General features: G+C 42.8%; 1 protein-coding gene across 6 annotated transcripts; it reads right to left on the bottom strand.

Moving 5' to 3' along the window:
* Window positions 1-11: 11 nt before the first annotated feature.
* trpm6 (transient receptor potential cation channel, subfamily M, member 6) lies at window positions 12-23,912 on the bottom strand. Of its 6 annotated transcripts, none has more exons than XM_048242632.1 (39): window positions 23,832-23,912; window positions 22,995-23,079; window positions 22,402-22,481; window positions 22,272-22,310; window positions 21,851-22,037; window positions 21,480-21,693; window positions 21,108-21,232; window positions 20,802-20,973; window positions 20,346-20,520; window positions 20,062-20,185; window positions 18,048-18,120; window positions 17,611-17,711; window positions 17,099-17,233; window positions 16,723-16,776; window positions 16,427-16,561; window positions 15,851-16,116; window positions 15,390-15,618; window positions 14,490-14,645; window positions 14,223-14,351; window positions 13,468-13,596; window positions 11,267-11,515; window positions 10,902-11,076; window positions 10,628-10,745; window positions 10,181-10,374; window positions 8,949-9,081; window positions 7,707-8,731; window positions 7,474-7,580; window positions 7,052-7,160; window positions 6,769-6,815; window positions 6,628-6,692; window positions 6,372-6,397; window positions 6,232-6,282; window positions 5,934-5,999; window positions 5,285-5,589; window positions 4,623-4,705; window positions 4,112-4,317; window positions 3,586-3,640; window positions 2,378-2,492; window positions 12-1,467 (listed from the first exon to the last, which is right to left on the bottom strand). In XM_048242632.1, exons 2-39 carry the CDS (start codon window positions 22,998-23,000, stop codon window positions 1,462-1,464), a joined length of 5,664 nt encoding a protein of 1,887 aa, XP_048098589.1. In that variant the 5' UTR covers window positions 23,001-23,079; window positions 23,832-23,912; the 3' UTR covers window positions 12-1,461. The 6 variants fall into 6 exon arrangements, with proteins under 6 accessions (XP_048098589.1, XP_048098585.1, XP_048098588.1 ...); XM_048242628.1 differs by having other exon boundaries at window positions 2,378-2,487; XM_048242631.1 differs by having other exon boundaries at window positions 2,378-2,487; window positions 7,483-7,580.
* Between the last annotated feature and the right edge of the window lie 167 nt (window positions 23,913-24,079).

Here is a 24,079-nt window from a genome sequence, read left to right as displayed (position 1 = left end):
AAAAAACGTTCTTTTCACAAACATCACAGTGGATTTTACTCGCATGAACTAACACCGTTTCATACATAATAACATTATTGAAACATTACCAAATCCAATACTTCAGTGACATCACACATCAAGATCATGAAGTGAACACAAATATTTAAAGTTAATAGTTAACAATTATTTGCATACAGTATCATAAGTACTGCACTTGAGATCTGGTTAAGGTGGTAATAATAGACATGTCCGCATCACTCCACGTGTTATAAAGATGTTCTGACAATATTTTAGTACAAGAGGACCTCTAGTGGTTGAGTCTGTAACTTGAGTGTGGTAGACATTTGAGTATGCAGTTTCAGTGTATATATTTTTTTCCATGAGTATGTACTATAATTACAGAGCTTTATGTTTAAAGTTTGCATTAAATTTAGAATTAAAATAACTATATGTAGAGATTGTGTATTTATATTGTATCACATAATGTTGTACACTGTAATACATACACTAAAGTTGAGAAAGGCCTAGCAAATTTGTAGACAAACATTTGGAGATGTTATAAAACAAAAAAAAAACAAAAAAGAATGCGTTGAACACTTTAAAAAACTCAGTTTAAGAACACTAACCTATCTTTAAAACTATACTGATACTCAGATATTTCAAATATTTCAGCTGATATTATATCCTAGCATATACAGTGCATAGTCATATTGAATATACAATGTCATATTTCCATTAGTGACTGCCGCTACAGTTTGTCCAAAGTGAGAACTGAAAAAGTGTTATGCTGTCTCCATGGGACAATTATGTGCCTCAAAATCATCCCTATAAATGATGTGTCATTTGTTGTTTACTCAAGGTAGTATTGTTTCTCCGCAACATGTTTTGAAATCCTCTGTATTTGAGAATGCATAGACAGGTTGTGTTCAGTGCTATGCCATTATACAACATAGCATAGCGTGCGACAGCACACCAAAAGCTACAGATGTCAGAAGTAGTAGTGCACCATGATGTTGTTGACATCAGACACAACAAGTGCTTCTCTGTTTGTGGGATCAGTGACTTTTCTTAGATTGAAACGTGAAGCATATCAAAATGTAATAGTGCAAGCAGCAACATCTCTTACCACATACGGGTTCAGTGCCCACGAAGACCCAGGTTCAAGTCTGGCCTGAGTTAATTTCTCAATCCCACTCCCCATCTCTCTCCCATTCATTTGCTGTCTACTTTCCACTGTCCTATCAATGAAGGCAAGAAAAACCCATAAATAAATCTATTTAGGAAAGTCTCACATGTCCGCGTGTCAGACTACCTCAAGACTCAGACTCCAGCAGGTCAGCCTTGTCCACAAGGTATCCCGGACCCCCGGGCGCTCAAAAGAGTTTTTTGTCTGCTGATACGGAGGTCACACGCGAGTCACGATGGTGTCGTTCTCCTCCTCAGAAGCCTCCGTGGTGCTCCCCTGGCTGGATCTCCTCCTCAAGTCTGACAAACACAAACATGACGATGCCCAGAAATGCAGAGAGGCAGCATGAATAAATGATCACAAGACGGGGACATTTCATTACAGATGCTTTAATGAAGTCCATACATGTTTTTTTTTTTTAATCTCCTCCACGCTAATAATTTGTTTTGATGAGATTCTTGGAGAGGTTGCAACACACACACACACACACACACACACACACACACACACACACACACACACACACACACACAAACAAACACACACACAGAGACATACACAAGCACAAAGCACCTTTGAAATATCAAACAAGAGTGAGTGTGTTTTTTGTTTGTTTGTTTGTGGCTGTGCCTTAGAAGCATGGCTCCCTCTTGTTACGACGGTAATTAATAACTTATCAAAGTCAGCACTCTCTGCTGCACAAAAGAACTATTAAATATGTGATCAAAGGCAGGGGCTGCATGCGCCACAAAAGGAGACATTTCCTTGCCTCTGCCTATGTTGTCATGGCGATGAAACAATTTTTTTCTTTGTCTTAATTATCTCTTCCTGGGTGTTCCCTGGTCTTTGGTTGTTTTCAGTGTGCTTAAGCATCAGACGATTCAGAGCAGCTGTTTCTTTGCACACAAGATGCCACAAAGCAGCTTAGCCTACCCAGAGGACAGACTGTGAACCTGAACAGACATGTCTTACAACCACTCACATATTCCGTCTCTTTCTGATTCAATCTTATGCTAATATATGGTTACTTATACCTTATACTTCCCTACCTCTCTCCTAGTCTCCCTTTTTGTCTGTCTCAAATGCACACACACAAACACACACACACACACACACACACACACACACAAACACACACAAACACACACAAACACACGCACACACACGCACACACACACACACACACACACACATGCGCACGCTGCTCACCTGAAAGCCCAAGTTTTTCACAAGAGGAGTTGCAGTTGTGTTTGCGGATGAAGCTCTGAATGGCATCACTTCCCAAATTAGCCGGCCCAAACACCATATCACCAGATGCGCTGAACTCATTATTGGGACAAAGAGGAAAAAACACAATTAATAATACAGCTATTTCAGATAGCTACAGCCTAGATGTATCTGATCACATAGCCAATAATTACAAAAACACAGAGGCAACTGCTTTCATAGAACATCTTACTTACTCCATTTGAACACTGTTAAATGATAATTCCGGTATTTAGCAGCAACTAGAGTGGTGGACACAGAAATGTTGACGATGGGTCCTGTCTCGACTTTTTGACTCATTTAGAATCGCCTTTGACTGCTTCAGAGTGGCTGGCAACAGGCATGCACAAACATGTCCTTAAAACAACCCTTAACGTTCGTTTTCAAAACTGTGCAACTCACCGAGTGGTTAGTGGTGTCCGTTGATGATTAAAAACAAATATAACCGTGCAATGTATGATTTCAATCCGTGTTATTTGCTATAGAGGAACTATTTTTTCAGATACCTCACAACCACGTATAAACTTCCGCTTGATCTTTGAGTCTGCCAAAAACAATGGCAAATAAAACACGACAGAAACTGTATATCGCTACCCTTTTTGTTTTGGAACATCAATGAACATCACTAACCACTTGGTGAGTTGCACAGTTTTGAAAATGAACGTTAGGGGTTGTTTTAAGGACATGTTTGTGCATGACTGTAGCCACCCACTCTGAAGCAGTCAAAGGCGATTCTAAACGAGTCAAAAAGTCGAGACAGGACCCATCGTCAACATTTCTGTGTCCACCACTCTAGTTCATCCAAAACAAACCAGAAAAGGGACTCAAAGTGCTAAATACCGTAATTATCCTTTAACAACAATATATGGTTAAGGTTAGGGGTTGGGATTGAAGATGATGCTCAGTCATTACTCAACAACAATAGACTGAACTTTAATTTACACAAGCCATCTGCAAAGTGTCTGTAAATTCGAATGTCAAGCCATCTGCAAAGTGTCTGTAAATTTGAACGTCAAGCCATCTGTAAAGTCATCTGAACAAGCCGCTTGTAAAGCAGACAATCCAAATGAAGTGTTTCCCACATGTTATATTTCAGTTGATTTCATGAAATGAGTTTATGCTGTTATGCTATGGGTCCTCCATCACAGTACCTTTGGTCATCATCGGCTCGAATGACTGATGGGTCAGTGAGCTCCAGCCCCACACCTGCACAGAGCATCACATGTTATCTTCTATGCCATTTTCAAATACCGTGCTTAAAACAGCGAAACATCACGTTATCAAGTTATCAGACAGCCCGACCGATAAATCAGTGTGTCAATATTATCGGCCGATATTTGCTATTTGCCGATCTATTGGCAAATAAATCGATCGATAATTCGGTTCTACCTAGCTCGAGTCAATTATTGGTCGATAAATCGGTTCTACCTAGCTCGAGTTGCTGCAGCCAACAGCTAGAGCTGCAAGGCAGCTACAGTACTACACTCTGGGGGCATGTTCATGAGTCCCCATGTTCAAGTTGTAAAAAATCAATATTGGCTAATTTATCATTTATCGGTTTCTGAAATTTTTAAATATTGAAATCGGTATCTGTCTTTAAAATCCCATTTCGGTCTGGCTCTAAGTAACACCATCATATCTAACCATGTTCCAATCTGCAGAAGGCTGAGATAATACCTTGCAGGTCCAGGACCAGCAGCTCATGGCAGGAGTACTCATACGTCCAGTGAGAGAAGGCCAGCACTGTGTCCTCCAGACTACAGCAGGACGCGATCTCCTCCCCAGTGTTGTTGTTGTACTTCCGGAAATCTCCGGCCATGTTTCTCTCAATGGTCAGCCACTGGTCATCAGCGTGCCAGTGCACAAGGGACACATCCAGAAACCTGAGGAGTAGTCAGAAAAATAAACTTAACTGACACACAAACAAAAAACATGCAGACCCTTAAAGAAAGCACAGATACATTTTACATACTAGGGGATGCAACATGAAACAAATATACGCTTACAGCTGTGAAACGACCCCATTACTTTACTTGAAATTGACAGGTTTCCTTTTGTAAATTTCTGCTCAGGACAAAGAGAGTATTTTGGTAGGAATTGACTGTCACAATAAGCAGTTCACAATTATAATAAATGGTGTTGATTTTCTCGGTGATGGAGTAGATTCCTGGCAATGGTGCCAAATCACCTGGGAGAGTATCGCATGCTCTGAGGCTTCAACTGGTTGAAAATATACATGAGCTTCTGGGCAGCTCTCTGCTGTTGGATTTCCTGCAACAAACAAATAAACAGACAAGCCAATAATCCAAGAAAATGAGAGGATCGGCCACTGAACAGGAAGTTTCAGCAAACACGCTTGAGAGCCTAACAACTTTCTTTTACTTGAGACCTGACACTTTGTACATAATGTTTTGGGTCCTTGCAGACTCATGGTGTTGTCCACACTACAACCTCCTCACTATCTGCTGCTACAGTGGCTCTGATTCCTAGCTAATTTGTTGTCACAAGAATTTAAACTTTCCAAGTCTTCTGCATCTACAGTACAAAGGGTGGAGTACTTTGACCTCACATCAGGTAGATCAATGACATTCTTTATTTCAGTTTACCAGCAGATTATGACACAATCAGCAACTGCTGGATTCTCAAAATATTACTTATAACAGACTGAAAGACAGTACTGTGTGTGCCTTCAATGTCACTGCTGGTGATTCTTACAAAGTGGCTGACGTCAAAATTCCATTTCACATGAGGTAAGCTACTGTATATGCCAAATGATCACTCTTGATTAAATGATTAACTTTAAGGCACTCAGTTTGAGCAACTGACTTGCTTGTGGGAAGATTTCAGTACCCGTAAACAAAGATGGAGAGAGGTATCGCTGTGGAAGGCCCTCTGCCACATTCGGACCACCTCTGGATGGAAAGCCTTCACCACGTAAACAACGCCTGGCTTCAGGACGCCCTCCTCAGCCCAGGTGCAGATCACTCGCCAGGCTTGCCGCAGGCCCCCGTCCAGCACCCCCTCATGGGAGAGAGACTGGAGGATGGCAGAGCGCCCTCGAGGAGACCATGAGGACATGCTGAGGGCCCTGCTCCCGGTGCCTCCTCCGTCTGACTGCGTCTCCTCCAAGGTGTAGACAGACACCTCCTCACCGGCTGCCAGCATATAGGACAATGAAATGATGCCTCAAGTCATAGCTGGACACAGAAGTACTGAACACTGGGTACTGGGTGTGGTCAGTGACCAGTAATTTCACACAGGGGTGGAAAACAACAGCTTCAGAAAGTAAAAGTCCCACCAAATGTTAGTTCCAAATATTCCCTAAACCAGCTGATTTCTTACTAGCTCTACAACTCTTCAATCAGGTAGATCAGCTAATTGATTAAATCACCTGTGTTAAGTCCGCAGGTAGAACCAAAACATAGTTAGAACTTGAACTTTCAGAAGCCAACTGTTTCCATCTCTGCCTGTAGAAATGAGTGGACGAGCGTCAGCTTACCCATCAAAGATACTGGTGTGAAGGGAATGGTGTGAGCCAGCCTCATCAAGTTATTGCGCTCCATTGCTGCACAAGCACAAGGAAAACAGGCAGTGAACAACAGAAACAGAAAGGCCAAATACACAAATCAACCAGAGGTGCATTTGCTGAAAGTGTTGTTGAACAAACTAATTGAACAACTACCTTCAGTACACGATAAAGAGTCTATCATTTTGAACAGTATACAGTGACAACTGCCATTTCCACAGTGGTTGTCCAATAACGCATTCTAGACCTGCAGCTCAGTATGCCAACTAACCTGAGTAATGAGGGTGAAGGTCTTCTGTGGACTGGAAGGTGGCGCCTCTCACTAAAGTCAGGGTCACACATGAAACACATATGTGTACACTAGAGATACATAACAGCAGTGGTTTAAACGTAATATAGATGGTCACTTACCCTCAGATATAGCCCCACTTTGAATCCTACAGAATAGACAAACAGAAAAAAACATACATCTTCATAAATCATAAATCACATTTTGCTGTAAAGGCTTGGTGAGGTCGGCCTGTTATATTGATTATGTTACTGTAGCAGTCATCCAAATCTATTTTGATAAGCCACGTACAGTTCCCATTAAAATGTGTATGTGTACCAGTGTGCATGCGTCAAGTCGTGGAGTCGCGTCGTCGTCGCTTTGAAAACAGCTACTTACGAGGACCTTCGGCTATTTGACCTCGCCCAGCTGCTCCACAAAGACTGACTCGGGCTCCTTGTGTCCTAAAAAAGCCCATAACATGATTCAAGTCCATGCACTTGGAAAACAAATGCAACATTACATTTAAAACCGTCTTACCTGAAAAGATTGAGCAAACCTCTGCAATGAGTCAACATGGTCAAAATCTAGCAAGAATAAAACAAATGAAAAAAGTCATATACTGAAATTCTTTAAGGAGAACTCCTCATACAATTTGCTAGTGTATTGTGAATCTGAAAACCTGCTTTGTGACCCACACCATGCAGATGCAAAGTCCTCTTAACATGCTATACCTAAATTATGTAAAATGATTCAAGATGTGTTGTATAGTTTTGTTGGCTATGTCTGGTATATTCAGATATCAGCAAGAAGAGAATCCTACTCAGTTGTGAAAGGCTGGCAGAGGTTGAACACTTCCGTAGAGCAGGGAATCTCCCATGGCATCTGCCTCTTTTGTAGCACTCTGAAGTGTGCGAATATAACTCTCTGACCTGTAGGAGAAAATAACTAGTCAGACCCACCACCACCTCCCCGGTCTCACCTTACCATCTCAATATATTGTGGCAAAAATTTGGATCAGCTATATTCGTAAATCGAAATTTGTCTATAAATATTTAAATTACGAACATGTAGGGCTCATAGATAAAATAAACCTGTCTAGGAGAATAGTCAGGATCAGGAAGTAAGCATTTATGTCAATCTTCAGATAGAAGACTTGACTTCATATTATTTTCTGTTTTCAACCCAAATCTGCTTTGATATAATGAAGTGGAGTTTTTCTGAGGTATCCTAAGAGGCTCCTACATTTTGTACATTTTCTGTGTTCTCGTCCTGGATTTTCACCGTCTTCCTTCGACAGACTCTTTTCTGACCCTCCAGGGATTCAGTAAGGTCAGCAGACTTGGACAATTCTGATCAAGCAGAAAGAAATCAAACCACAATCGGACATTCAACAACCTTACAACGCCAATTGGTTTAAAATAAAAAAACCTACACATATAAAAAATATCATGCATGGATACAGGTCTTATGAGCACCTCTGTTCTGAGTTAATCCAGATGGAGGTGTATCCTGTCCTGTATGGCTCACATGCTCCACACTACGGCTGTAACCAGCCAGTGCCGTGGGTGGGAGAGAGGCTGGCGGAGCTCCCAGGAAGGCCATGTTCTCCACACTTGCTGAAAGGGAGCGGCTGTGCTGGAAGAACTGCCACCGCTGGAACTTCCCCGACTGAGTCAGTGGGAGCTTATGGTCTCCACTAAAGCCCAGGTTCACCAGGCCCATGTGCCCGCCTCTGTCCGCTGGAGAGTCTGCAAGCAGCACCGCATGGCTGGACGTTCTGGACAAGCTCATTTCAGCGGAGTTCCTCAGCTCTTCCTCTTCGTCCTCTTCCTCGATCTCATCGGCAGACTCCTCCTGGCTGGGAGGGAGGTGGAAGTCATGGTGCCAGGCTCTGGGTTGCTGGTGCTGGTCGGCAGTCTCGGAGCTCCAGGGCACCAGCGGGATGCTGGTGCGGGACGGCCCGCACGACCCAAGGGGAGTCCGGTCCCTCCACCCGACTAGATGAGGCAGGGAATCATGAGAGAGCCGGCAGCACCCTGTGGAGAGGACGTCGTTGAGTGACCTCGGGTGCACAGGACGGGGCTTGGATTTCCACTGCTTTTCGCCAGAGTCCTTCTCACTGTCCTCGCTGCTCCTCTGGTCCTGCCACCCCAGTGGTAGAGACTGCTGTCCCATGCCCAGGCTACCCAGAAGGGATGGCGGATGGCTGCTGTAGGGTCTCTGGACCAAGACGTAATGGCTGGGGGGTACGCTGCCACCTCTCGGTAGGCACAAGCTGTGAAGGACTTCCAGATGGGAGCTGCTGATTGGTCTGTGCAGGCCGTATAATGCTGCCCTCTGCTGGTAGTCATCGGAAGCAGCGAGCAGGCTAAGGGTGTCCACCGCCATGGCAGATGTGTCTTGGAGATGACCGAGGTGGGTGTCCAGTGTTTGCAGGCTGTCCTGAATGAAGTGGACTTTCTCAGCCACCTCACCCAGCGATATGGTCATTTCTCCTGTCCTGATTTAGAGAAATAATGGGTCACTTCTGTGCCAGGCAACTTTCAGAAATACAAAATTTGATGAATACAAAAATGTCTAAACCAAATTGTTTTTGCCATCTGATTTGTCACAGGTTTGTGTGCATACTGACAGTTTCATGACAAGATGCTAACCATCTGGTCGCAAAATATACTGATATGAACACATAGGCATTAGGAATATGCACAGTTACTAACTTTGCTGCTGTGTAACAGATCCTGTTGTTTTGGCTAGAGTGCAGGTTTTCATTTTTCTCAAAGAAATATCCTGTCACACATCTCCCTTCAAATTCATGCAATTTCTTCAAGTCGTCACTGGCCAAAAACAGCTCTGTAGAAATGGACACAGTAGACTTGACATCTGCTATGCATGGGGGCATGTCAGTGACCTTCAAAATGACGTCATCTCATTATGATTAATACTTCTTAAAAATACACTATGCAAGTTTAGGTATTTTTGGCGACTGTAGTAGAGCTCCCTCTAGAGACACGATATATTTATATTTTACTCTGCTGTTGTAAATAGCAAACTTCTCGTGACCTATCCCCCCTGTACACAATCAAAATGCTTTTGTTGTGGAGGTGAAGGATTAACAACGAGCTATATCTACAGACAAGGTAATGTTTCACGATTCTCGCAAGATTTGTCAGGCCGCCGTTCTTGAAGTTGCATGCCGGGTTTTTCTCGGTAGCGACTCGCTACGTCTATGCTGTATAGCTATGCTAGGTGAACGATTCACCTATTACAAGTTCACTTACCATCAAATTGGATTCGTAAAGATGAAGCAGACGTGGCCTACTGGTTAGCACTTCGGACCTGTAACCAGAGGGTTGCCGGTTCGAACTCCGACCAGTAGGCACGGCTGAAGTGCCCTTGAGCAAGGCACCTAACCCCTCACTTCTCCCCGAGTGCCGCTGTTGATGCAGGCAGCTCACTGTGCCGGGATTAGTGTGTGCTTCACCTCACTGTGTGTACACTGTGTGCTGTGTCTGTTTCACTAATTCACGGATTGGGATAAATGCAGAGACCAAATTTCCCTCACAGGATCAAAAGAGTATATATACTTACTTATACTTAAAGGTGAAAAACTTGCATAGTGTACCTTAAATATCTCTCTTCCTCCTTGTAATCTATACTTACTATTGGGTAAGAGGTCACCTGTAAGCTATATGTGAAAACACCACAGAGTTTGAGAATGAAAACAGTTGCTACTTTCACAACTGAGTACTAACAAGGTCCAAGTGTCCTTGAGGTCATTACTTGAGCAAACCATGATTAAGATCCAGAATCAAATAAGCACTATTATATGACATCTGTATTGGCATATTATCTTATCTTACGTTATTTGGTGCATTTTTTGAACGTGTAATCAGACTTGTTCAGAGTTTATTCCCAGTTGATGATGTTTTATTACTTTCACATTACTCACTCAGCCCAGAGTCTTGCTCTTGCTCCGAGGTTCCCAGGCTCTTTCTGCAGACTCTCCTCACGTACAGGGTCATGTGACTGAGCAGGATGAGGGGTGGCGGCAGCCATGGCTTTTCCTGATAGGTCATGATGTAACGGTAGCGGTTATACTGCCACAGCTGGTTGGAGATGGACTTCATGTCAAAGTACACATTACTGTCAAATTAGAGTAAATTAAACAAATTAGAGTAAATTACATTATACATTGAGTATATCTAATGCCAAATTGGACAATACATTTAAAGAGTTGTCAAGGTACACTATGCAAGATTGTCAACTTAAAGGTACACTATGCAAATCAAAATAGACCTAAAGGTACACTATGCATATCAAAATAGACTGGGCAGACTGAGCAAATCTGTAGATGGAAAAATGTGATAATCTCAAAAAACTGGTTTAAAGTCCGTACTTGAAGAAAGCTATGAGGATGTTGACCATGATGATGTACTGGAAGAAGAGGTACACAGCCTGGAGGAATGGAGTAATGAAGGCACCGGGAACACAAGTGGCATTTTTATCTGCACAGGCTGGGACACCACGAAAAGAAAAATAGTAGACACATAGTCACTCCTTGGACACCAGAGAGAGAAAGTGCAAAGTCGCAGTGACTCCTTCAGACCACATACCATCACCACACCATTACAACATTTGTTACATTTCAGAGGATATGACATGTGACTCACAATCAATTTCACCGGCGTAAACCTCTCCGAAGATCATCCAATAGGGTTGGAAGACCACGTCTTTAGCCAGAGTCCAGGATGGATCCTCGTTAGGAGAGAGGATGGCCTTCCGGGAAACGCCAAAACTCAAAAGAACGATGGCCATCATGATCACAATGAAAAACATGTTGCTGGTCTGCAGACATGCCCAAAGGTACAATGGAACAATACTGAGTCTGTGCAGTTCACTGGTGTTTGCAATAATATATCAGAGAGTATTAAATGTCACAATGTAATTCTCTCACTATTTTTTAGATCAAGGGCATAATTATTAATAGGTGTTCATAGGTGCATTTACACATTCAGGTGGAGGTGAACAAGCTCACCATCTTTGTGATCATAGTGAGGTAAGGACCAGCATGCTGATTGACAGCCAGCAGGTCCAGGACCCGGACAAACCAGAAGATTACATCCAGGCAGTAGACGATATGCCCAGTCGCCAGCCACGATGGGTCGCACCGCAGCGCCAACCCCGCCAGGAAGAGGGAGATGGCGACAAAGTCGGAGACGTTCCAGTACTCGCTGAACCACACCTTCAGTTTCTTGCTTAATTTTCTAGGCTCTGACATCAACACCTGTCAATGTAAGAACACGTCAAAGGAAACAGCAAAGGAAACCACTTTGTGTTAGCATAGCATTGAAAACAGTCAGGTAAAAAGGTCAACTTTGTGTGAGTAATACAAATAAAGAACACAGATAAACTTGTTTTATGAACTATGTTTAAGCTGTTGCACTGATGTCTGATAAAAGGCGATAATTAAGATAAAACATTAAAGAGAGCGTCTCTGGCAGAATGTGTTACAGCTGGGAAAGCTCCAAAGTCACATGAGATACAGTGTCATTCAGCTGCTGGAATTGGGGTGAATGAGTAGCAAAAGAATCATAAAATCATATCAACATAAAGGTAAAACTCTATGGCCTTTGAGACCGGCACGCACACTATAGTGGAATTCGAGGAATACGTTTACTCTTTAATGGAAGCCTATATGGGACATTTCTGTCTTCTGTCATTATTTTCCCTCTACTTTTGCACTCTCATTTTGAAGCTAGATCTGTTTTTCCTGCACTTCCAATGACTGCTCCTAGCGATAGACTATTTCTGAGTAGTTTTTGATAGTAGTCAAAGTGAAGAACATGACATGCTGTTGGAATGTGTATCATATTAAAGGCAACCTTCATAGTTTTTTGTTTTCAAAATCATTTTGATGGCACATTACCATCGAAAAACATAGACTGGAAAAAGCTACACTTACCCCAGTAATGTCCGAATGACTGAATAAAAAACTTTATCCTGCAGAGGAGTTGCTGCCTACATCTCGTGACAGTGTTTCTTCAGCTAAGCTTTATATGCGCCTTTCGCTATAGACCAGGGGCCGTATTCACAAAGAATTTTAAGGCTAAAGGTAGCTCCTAAGTGGCGAATTTAGGAGCAACTCCTAAAAATAATGGGCGTGTCACTCCTAACTTTAGGACTCTTAATTTTTTTCACTAAAAGTAATTCACGAAGCATTTTAGACCTAAAAGTAGCACCTAAGTCTGGGACAGCCTAAAAGAAGTCGAGACTCTAAGACCTATTCTTAGAGCATAAACAGCTTTTTGTGCATTTCACGTTGCGATGTTTTGAAATGGGTATGCGCAACAGGAGGTTCCAATCGCGAGGGAACAATTTTGCATTGTAGGCATAAAAGGGATGCTATAACGCCACCAACAACAACCAAAACTACTCGTTGTCAACATGTAAATTAAATGTAATGTTTCATTGTGAATCAAATTAAAATGTTCTCCTCTTTGCAAACGTAGGCATATGGTGACAGATTAATTTAATAATGTTGCAAAGATAGCCTAGCCTACTGCATCAATCCGTAGGCCTATGTTTTATTAGGCTACTAGGCTATTTGTTTTGTCTTACTCTTTATCCATTTAGGCTAGGCCATTTTATTCAGTTATTCATCATCTTCCGTCCTTCGCACTACTTGTGTAGCGCACGCATTCTCAGACCTGTCACCTGTCACTCATCATTGTAAGGTGTTTGGAATCATTCCCGCGTTACAATCATCAGCCAATCAAGGTGGTCACTTCAGTCAAGCTCGTGCATGAGTAATGACGTCATCTATAGCAACGAAGACTCACTCTTAGTTTAGGAGTTGTAATTTTTCCTTACTAAGAGTAGATCTGAAAGGCTTTGTGAATAACTTTTAAGAGAAAACTCCAATTGGTAATTAGCGTAATGCTTTTTAGATGGTGTAAGATAGCAATTTTTAGATCATGCACCAAACCACACCTTATGTTGTTAATTGCCACACCCCTGGGCGCATTGTTTAATAAAAGTGAAGTGTAAGATAGGAAAAAGCTTTTCGTCGAGATAATAGGCTGGGTTTTGCGTCGCAAAAATCGGGCCCTTTGACCGTTTATTATTGTGCTTCTCAACCAGAGGGGGACCCTGAGAGCAAATCTAGTTAAGGGTGCCTTAAACACATTCTGCTAAAAAACGTCTACTTTATGGCCCTTGGTGACGTCTCTTTCTCACCTCTCTGGCCTTCTCCACTGCTGTTGACATGATGTAAGCAATGACCAGCCATTCCTGAGGACTCGGATGATCCTCCATCCTCACCAGGACCGTGTAGGAGAACAGCATGAGGAAAGCCAAGTAGGACATCTGCAAAACGAACCATGACAACAGAGAAAGATAGAAGAAGATAGAAGTGCTTATTCATGATCTACTATTGTGCTCTGTCATTATGATGTCTTATAATGTCTGTTTGATGCAGCAGTGTTCTAGTCTAGCAACTCTCCGTTGGCTTGTGAGCTCCAGAAATCGAAACTCAATCAGGCCAATGAAATCGTGTATAGAGTCGTTAGGTGGGCTTAACATAATGATTGATGGCAGAGTTGCAACGGTTTGGCTTGAATTCCCTACTACTTGAAAACAAATAAATTGGATGTTGCTGTTGGCGAACAGTGTGACACGAGTTAAGTTTTTTTAAGTTGGCAACCGTTTGAACTAGCCAACTAGCTCCGCTGGTGGGAAACGCATGGGACTCATAGCGCTGCCGCTGTCCTATTGCGTGCAGAGGGAATTTGAAAGACAACTGATTATCCCGCCCCTCGGACTGACCACTGCGAAAAGTGAGTGCCCAGACTCTACATTTTAATGTGGGTCTGGCTCGTCATCCAAGATCATGTCCTCCTTTGGGAGAAGAATAAAGTCACCTCAACACTATAGAAAGACATACTGTCTGCTGAAACACAGATAACATATGCAAAGGTGAGATGTGCGCTTACGGTGTGGAACCAGAATTTGACCACAGGAGCATTGTAGAAGTCATACAACTTCTGTAGCCACTGAATCCACTGTGAGAAGAGATCTGAGGAGCATTCCTGTCGTTCTGACGCTTTCTCGGCATCGTACCCCTGTGAAAGACCCAACGGCTGCATTCAAACTCATACAAGGAAGCCATTGGACAAATTGCATTTCTATATTCTAGCTATCAGGAAATATTTCTACACCAGATCTCCACTCTACTGGTACTGCAGATGATCAGTACTTACTGCCTTTGCTGTTCCTTGTGATTCGTTTGCGTCAAGGCCGCGATTGTCTAATCCAAAGTGCATTGCTTCCTGGGATTGAGGAACATGTGACATCTCCGCCTGGCTCTTAAACTCTAACAGCTGAATGGACACTGGTACCAGGATGCACAGGATGATCTGTTGCATTCATGTTCACCCACATAAACACAAAACACACATCCACATGCATATCAATAATGCAATACATACAATATATTTATAGTGTGCCCAAAACAATTACATATACATACATGTGCGTACACTGCACATACATATGCTAATGAATGATCCATAAGAAACACAGCCCTGCACAAGCACATACATACTCAAGCACTAACATACTCACACACACACGCGCACGCACGCACACACACATGCACGCACACACACACACAAACATCACCCTCAGCCATATGGATCTAGAGGAAGTCTGGTAATTACTGCAGGTCTGGTAATTAGTCAAAACAGCATACACAAGCTAGAACAACACAAGTGCAGACATTTGATAAATTTCCATGTTTTAAAAAGTCCTTCCCAGTGTTTTGTGTATTTTATGTCTACTGCCTAGATTTACTAATCAGCTCAGCTCCAGGAGGTAGAGCCCACTGTGACTTCCCTTGTTATAATCTCGTTTCACTGTCTTCATTAAAGCTAGCTGTGTTATATACAGTTTTATATAATCATTCTTTTATTTTTTGTTATAGGAACAGGAATATAGAAATAGCAGTCATATTCAAGTGTAGTTTACGATTGTATTAATACAATTTCATTTTTTACAATTTAATCAGACACACCACTGGTCACTTCCACAGCTGAATTACAATATTAATGATCCCAACATGTTAAGCAGACCAGCATGCCACCTCCCTGCCCCTCCTTCACCTTAAACCAGGAGTTCTTCCTCATGTTGAGTCGGCCCACCCACAGGTCAGTCAGCAGCATCTGGGTGCAAGAGTGGGCCACGAAGGACCTCAGGCCGGACGACACGGCCATCTGTAGGCAGGTAAAGTGGCTCCAGTCCTTCATCTCGGATGTTAGCAGCTTCATAGCCATGCGCTCATTCTCCCGGAAGGCCTTGTCCAGCAAGCCCACGGCCAGCTGCCCAAACTCTCTGGGGAAGTAAGGACTCAGTGAGGGGGATCAGTTAAAAGTGAGCTAGCATTCCCAGCTAACAGAATGCTCTGCACATTATGCATACAGTCTGTATAGTTGTACAAAATGTGCTGTTCATGAAGTTAATTCACCTTAGAAATTAACTTCTTTTGTTTGACATCATACAGAACATACCGGTATGTGTTTCTGTGAATTGATGTGTGTAGTGAGTGTGGTGTGTGCGCACTAACAGTGAGTAATTCTTCAGCTGATCCGCGAGGCTGTCGGCCATGTTGCTCTCCTTGGCCTCAGTGGCCATGGCGCGGTAGAGTTTGCAGGCCACTACGGCCCTGGCCATGGCCTCCTCCCCGTGCTGCCACAGGAAGAGCGCCATCTGCTGGCGACGTTTCAGCACTGCCCACACAAACAGGTCATTGAAGTTGTAAACGTAGAGAGCAGGCTCACTCAGCTCGGTGCTCGGACCCACCTTCAGCTCAGACGGAGTGTCCCTTTTCTCCTAAAACAACATCGCACAAGCACAGCAGAAAATGGGTTTTGTGATGCACACAAATGTTAACAACCTAAAACAATTTACAAACAAATGACTTTCTATTAGGGCAATATCTAATCTTTTTGCAGTATACTACAGATCAGACTACCGTATTCAGCATTTACATTTACATTTATCCATTTGGCAGACACTTTTGCAAAGGCCATTCTCCCTACAGCAACTCGGGGCCTTGCTCAAGGGTGGAAGCCGGGAATTGCCGGGAATTGCCCTGGAGATCAAACCTTCAAAAACAAACGTACACAGTCATGGTCCTCACCTGAGTGCACAGACGACTGTAGACGGCTCGGAAGTTCTTGCGCGTGTAAGAGCTGCGGTAGGCTCCACCAATCAGATACTCAATCAGCAGGCCCACATCTATCAAGGAGATCCTGTACCCAGCTGGGAGGTGAGCCTGTGAAGGCACAAGCAGACATGCTGCATAACATGGGCACAACAGAAAGAGAATAACATCCACAGTATTCTGATATGTGCAGGACATTTCCTTAGTGAAAAACATACTAAAGACAAATTTAACATTTCAATTATTGGGCAATTCTACTTAAAAGCCTGTACCTTTTTGACATCCTCAATTAAGTGGTGAAGAAAAGTATCTGTTGGACCCTGGTGCTATGAGAAAGAGAGAGGTAAATGCATTAAATATGCAATGCAAATACATTTCTTTTAATGAAGTAGCATTAGTAGCATCTCTCTTGTCTCTATTGGCGCTGTCTTATTGCATGGAAAACTGGGCATATGACAACACAAACACAATACAGATCAATACATTTTTAAATGTAACACTTGAAATCATAGGGTCAGTTTGCTGGGTGTGATTGAAAAATTAAGTCATCTGTCAAAGGTAATGCCAGTGCCATCACAGCTAAAATGCTACCTTTCTGTCAAGAACAGATTTTGGGGATTATATATGATGACGGATATGGCTGATTACCGTATTGTAAAGTTCCTCCAGACGGGAAACAGTCAGAAAGCGGGTCATCGTCATGCCATTCTCAATTAGCAACTTCACAAAACCCACACGGTCCATGACCAGAGCATCCAGCATGGCCTGCTCCAGAGAGCCTACCTACAGACACATGAAAGCACAGACACAGACACAGGCACACCAACATCAACACACAAAACATTCACAAAGAGGCATATCAGTCAATAGCAACAGACAGCTACATTTCCACCATCTAGATGTATGGGTGTATAAAACAGAAATGCTAAGCAAAAGTCTGTCTGTGTAAGTATCCCCTCTATTTTGTGTCAATCTTTTAGACTTGTTAATTAATTTACTGACTAATTAGATAATTAAGAGTAATTCCTGAACCAGGGAATGGAACTAAAAAGCAAAAAAATCAACACCTCATGATGTGGCTAAAGTAAACGCAGAGACATGTACAGTAATCACTGCACTCTCCTGCCTCTGTTAAGCGCTGGGCCTAACCGCAGTGGTACCTGCCAGTGCTGTCCGTACACCAGGATGTGTTTTTTGGCCACGTCTGCTCTGTCCCAGGCCAGAGCGATGCTCAGCTGCTCTAGGGATGTGGCATTCATGCCTGACAGAGGCAGGGTCACAACACACAACACACAACAGGGTCATGTAAAGCAGAACACAGATGAAGTATGAAAATAATTTCCAATTAATTGATCATCACTCTAAGAGACTCAGTGAGACATGTTTGTGAAGTGAGACTGTTTAGAATACATTTAAGTGGGTGGACTTCACTTATATTGTTTCTGTTGTCAACACATTTGATCTGACTAACTATTTACCTATTTGCATTAGGCTAACTCAATTTTGAAGAAGGGTCTAGTTAATGTAATGGTATTGGCTCATGATTGTGTCAGGGGATTCATGGTGGTGATGAAAATAAAATGTCAGGTTATTTTACCTTTTAGTGAGGCTGTCAAAATGGCCACATCTGCATCAGGCTGATCCTCAGAGTCACAGTCAAAAACTGTGACCTGGTTTGAGAGACAAGAAGAGGAATGGCTAATATGAACTCTTATGCAGACAAGAAACAAACCAAAAAATGGTCAAAAAAAGTACAATGGAGATTGTTGGAAGATTTGATGGAGCTGCTCTCAAACTTGTTATGAATGTAAACACAGCCTCCAGAACTGTACACACTGTTTACTGAATAACTCTAGAGAGGTGACCTTTACTCGTCCGTCCAGAAACATTTCACAACACAACCCACTGGTCTGCGCCTTCTCATTTTCATTCCTGTGTGGTTCCCTCTTAATCTTGAGATGCTAAGCAATGGAAACAGGAAAACACCCACCCCCCTCAGAGCAGTCATTTAACTTTCCTCCACTGCAGAAACCCAGTGCAGTTCTTATGGGTTTCTCCCCTTCACCCATCTCCTACAGCACTCCTCTCTGAGTGATTCACATCCAATCAAAGCATTGGCGTGTCCAGGGAGCAAATTAATCCCCACACTTCTATTAATATGGAAATATGCTTCACGGCCCATCATTCCAATTAGTCCTCCACACTCTTAATTTAGAAACGCAAGAACTAAAAAGAAAAAGAAAGACAGAGAGAAAGAAAGAGGGAGGGAGGGAGAGACAGAGCATGTGACGGCTGGGTGTGGCCAAACTCAAGCATTCTGTTTGATGGAGATTTGAACGTGGGGGGGCTCACAGCTCCATGACTGGAGTGCTGAGACCCAGTGCACAGCAGGCGTCACTGGCACACACAACAATGCCAACACTGTGCTCTCAACACAGGGAGAGATGGAGAGGAGGAGAGGAGGAGAGGAGGAGAGGAGGGGGGAGACGGAGGGAGAACTTGGTGATTGAATGAGAATGAGAATGAGAATGAGGAAAGGATGACAAAAAGAGGAATCAAGAGGAAAGGAAAGATGCTGATGAAATAAGTGATGAAATAAGTGTATAATACACTTGTGAAATAAGTGATGAAATAAGTGTATAATACGTTTTTTTTTTTTTCTTTAAGTTACACATTATAATGTTTCAGTGAGTCCCAAGGCTCACAATATACTCACAATATACAATACACCCCCCCCCCCCCCCAATATTCACCAATGCTCAAAATCCACAATGCCACAATAGTATCACTCACTGTGACACTCAGGGTCCAAAATAATGATTTGTAATCCCAAACTGGACAATGTAAATATATATGCTAAATGGTTAGAGAGAGAGGAAAGGGGAAAGCAGAGGTGAGATGATCTAAGTTAAGTGAAGAAACCTGATCACAGAAAAAAGGAGAAACCCCTGGCTTGCCTTGCACAGTACTCCTCCCTTAGTCTTAATTCTGTCTTAGTCTTGAGCCATTGCTTACTGTATGTGAAAGGCCTAAGAATGCCATGAAATACCCATTGAAAAAAGGGATACAGATTGGGGACCAGTATGCAATGCCGTCTCTCTCTCGGACCTTTATCTCCTGTAGCATTTGATTAAGTTTAATACTACCTACTACAAACTGAACTTAACAATTAAATACATTCTTTACCCAAAATGCCTTTTCCTAAATGGGTCAGTTATAAAAACACATGGGGTTGTAGTAGCAACCTGACTGTGACGTACAGTAGCACACACTGTTCTGCTTGGTAATGTTTATGAGAAGAGAAGCCTAAAAATGCCCACAGGAAAGGGAAGTGATGAGATGAGATAAGATAAATGAGAATGTGAGTGTGGGTGTGTTTGTGTGTACAGTAGATGACGTTGTTAACATCAGTGAGACAGATCAGTGAAAGATCAAATAGCTCTTCACTGAATGTCCTGGATGTCTGTGACTCTGGTGAGAGGTTTGAGCTCACAGCTTGGAGCTTGCTGAAGTTGACTAAAAGTGTACCGAGTTAGAATCCATACCCTTGTGCATTCATATTATGTGTGTCATTGTGCATGTGTACTCTTGCATACAGCCTACATACGTACAGCCTCCCTGTGGTCCATGCAGTCCATGAGGAGACTGTAGAGTTCACTGGCCTCCCTCTTGTCCATGCTGAACATGTCCTGGATCCTCAGGAGGAGGTCGTCTTTAATGTCCCTATCCATCTGTCTACGCATACACAAAGACATGCACTCTTAAATATTGCATAGGATGTGAAACACATAGAATTTATACACATCCAAACATACCAGCACACATATAGACACACAAATATGCATGCACACATACACACACAGCATGCGGCTAAAATAGAGTGAGCATAGATCACCTGTCTTCAGCGGTCTGTTTGTGCACGAATGCCAGCAGGTCGGCTGCCCTCCCAGTGCCCTCAAACACAACGACGGGCACTGGGGGAGAACTTTTCACATACTCCAGCACCAGAGACAGGATGCCCGGACCACCCTCTACCACCACACACACCACAGGAACACCCTGGGACAGTCCTGACAACACACACACACACACACACTCTCAAACACTCATGACATGCACATGCAGAGCTGCAAAAAGCATGAAAACCACTGATGTATCTATAACACACTTGCAACAAACATCAACAACAATCAAGATACTGAGCAGCATTTTGAATGAATATGCAAATATAAATCATGCATATATGCATGTATGCATGTATATGTCTACATATACATACTGTACATATACATTCTCTGTGTTTGCGTGGCACAGTAGCAGTGGCCTCATTACATAAAGCAAACCCACTCACTTGGGTGAATCTTCTGCGAGCGGATGTGATGCTCGAGTCTCTTCCTCAGATCCAGTTGTCCGCCATTTTTTCCCAGAGTGCCATCGTCCACGAGCAGGAAGTGGGAGTGGAAGCCGTTTAAACAGGCCCGCTTGCTCAGTGGGTTCCCCACAGTCTGATAGGGCCTAAGCACCTGACACAGGAGAAGGCCACATGTAACAGAGACACAGCAACAACACAGTACTGCACAAAAGAGGAACTACAGTACAGGGCATGAAAGAGAGAGAGTAGGGAGTGTGCAAACCCTCCATGTCATGTTGAACTTACATCTTTCCCTATGAGGTCAGTGTGGTTCTCAATGGCTCCCCAAGGTGTGATTCCCAAAGTGTTCCTCTTGCACAGGTCATGGGTGCCATACTCTTTCATGGCTTCCCCAACGTACCTGGACACACCTGTAACACAAGGAACACTGATAATACTCACTTCAGAAACACAATGTCCCAGCACATCCGCAACAGAGTCCTACAGCAAAAGCCATAATAATACTCATCTTTCATAATTTCATAATTTCAGTCTTCAACAAGTGGAAATAAACTGGGTACCCCATATGCACTTTAAGTCAGTCAAGGGAAGATATGGATATAACCTGACAGGTTAATTTTACCTGGCTGCAATCTTTCCTTAGATGATGACACTCACCTGTGTTGATGCCATCTGTGAATATCCAAGCCCCTGTGCTCTCCGCTGCCTGGATGAGCCCCTTGCAGAAAGCCTGTGACACCTTGAGGGGCAGAGCGAAGTTCTCGGCCCCGCCATGGACAGAGATCACCAGCTTGGGCATCTCCATCTGCCACTCACGCAGCATCAGGTGGACAAGTTGCTCCGTTCTGGTGTCACATGATAGCCTCACATACTGCAGGTGGGAATACAGGTATACTATGCTACTATTTACAGTACTGCCACATGCTATTTTTACTCATTCAAACAACCAATCAATCAATTAGAAACTGGACTAAAATAAGGATAGAAAAACATCTTTGACCACTGACCACCATTCATCTATCACTCACTTTGGCCCGACAAGACCTCTTTGCGCTATCCTGGAAGTCTATCGTGCCAAAGGCGTCTGTTGGACTGGTTTTGGTGTGGAGCTCCACAGACCACTCCCCAGCATCTTGGGTGAGCTCTGTCTGGGTGAGGCTCAGGGTCCTGGGTGTGAATGCCAGGTGATCCCCTATAAGCCTCCCACAACAGCACCTGGGGAGGTCAAGAACTTATCAGGGCACAGATCTGAAACTGATCTGAAATATGAATTGAATTGATGATGCTTGAGATTGAGACAATTACAAAAATGACAAATCAATATACCTGATTAGATTTTGGCACACCTGACAAACTTATCAGGGCACAGATCTGAAACTGATCTGAAATATGAATTGAATTGATGATGCTTGAGATTGAGACAATTACAAAAATGACAAATCAATATACCTGATTAGATTTTGGCACACCTGACAAACTGAAGAACATCTGTAAAAAAAAGAAAAATATTTTACAAGTATTTTATTACACTGTCAATATATTCTACTTTATGAGCCATGGTAAAATAAGTCTACTGGACCTGTGGGTGTCCCGGGATGCTGGAAGGAATTTCACACATTCTCTCTTGAAGAAGGTTCCCGCAATCCAAGTCTTACTAGCCTTAAATAAGAAGAAAAATCAGAGAGACAGTAACTTCTCCAAACTCCCAAAAGGAGATCATTAACTCATTCCAAATTACATATGTTTTTTTCAATGCTGAGTATGGAGAAAATATGTCACTACCTGTATTTTCACAGACTAGCTCAGTATGCAAACAAATCTCAGATAAATTTGACTCTGAATACAGTGGGATTCTTTTGTGTAGCATAATCATGCTGACAGAATTACACAGTAGAAGCATGAGTAGAAGTCATAGCCTACTGGCTCCCACGAGTTCTTATGGGCGTCCTCAAATGTTTCAGAACTTTAAACAAAGAAATTTGGTTGGAAAAAAGGCATTCACAGGAAGCATGCACACACATCCCTTTTCTGGTATTGCACGAATGAATTACACTCCATGCATTCACACCACCAACCTCCATTAGTCCACACCCACCTTGCTAGACATGAGAAGCATGAGAAACAAAGTTTCCGGTTAGAATATGTTGGTCCCAAAATATCATCGCTACATACCGGCATCACTGTTTACTCATTGGGAGGGAGGAAGTGATATGAGTGTCTGTTTCCACTGCTTGATCAGGTAGGAAAGCTCGGAGAGCTGAAAGCAAGAGCGAAAGAACAGTTCATGCTTATTCGTCTTAACCCATAGTCTATGGACCTAAGTGCGCTATTTCCTCCCTGAATAAAGGGATTTTACAACAGATTTTGAGAATAGCCCAAGGGCTACTGATATGACATTTTAACTGACTAACACTTACAAACAGCCTATCTATTGCCATTTGTCAACTTTTTTGTGGTTAAACTGACACCCTATAAACAATTAAACGTCTAATAACTCTTTTATTACTAATATGTAATATATTTCATTCAGTCAGTGGTGCTAACCTGTAAAGCTGATCATTTACTTTTCTGCCGCATGTCAGAATTCGAGGAATTAGCCTACCTCAATTTGTCATGTCTATCTCTGCCTGTCTGCCACATCCGTGAGTTTTGCCAGAATAAGTATAGGAGCCTATGCTACTGCTGTAGAAATGAGTGGGTGGGTGGGATTTCCCGCTAAAGTGGCGTAATTAAAAAAAAAAACCGTATGTGCATGGCAAAACAAATTTAAAACCCCATATCAAACAACCCAAAACGAGTTCTAGCCCCATCACATCACATCCCGTAGGCTACTTTAAGACTGTATAAAATCGCATTTGTCTAAGGTTACGTTAAACCCTTTTACGAAGTTTTTAGATATGAATGCTAGTTTCAAGATTTCTCCTCTCCGATGCATTTACTGATAGACTACTCGTTGATTAGATATATCAGCTGACACAAAGACGCTAAACTAAACACGTCAAGACCTACCATACAGCTTGTCGGACCGCGCTGTGTTAGTGCATCTGGTAGAGTGCACTGCGCGTCTATCAGCTCAGTGCTTGATCACTTATCTGGTGTCCAATTATCAACGTCCAAAGTTCATTGACGGCAGCTCATTCATGCTTCACTCGCCACAGGCATTATAAATAATTGTTGCAAAATCCCATGAACCCAGTTAACAATTTATGTTTCCCAGAACATTCTGGGAACCTTACACTCTAAAAACTACTGGGTTG

This window comes from Alosa alosa, chromosome 5 (assembly GCF_017589495.1).
Source record: "Alosa alosa isolate M-15738 ecotype Scorff River chromosome 5, AALO_Geno_1.1, whole genome shotgun sequence".
Lineage (NCBI taxonomy): Eukaryota > Metazoa > Chordata > Actinopteri > Clupeiformes > Clupeidae > Alosa > Alosa alosa.
The sequence above is the reverse complement of the archived record's forward strand: the minus strand, read 5'-3'. Positions and strand labels throughout refer to the sequence as shown.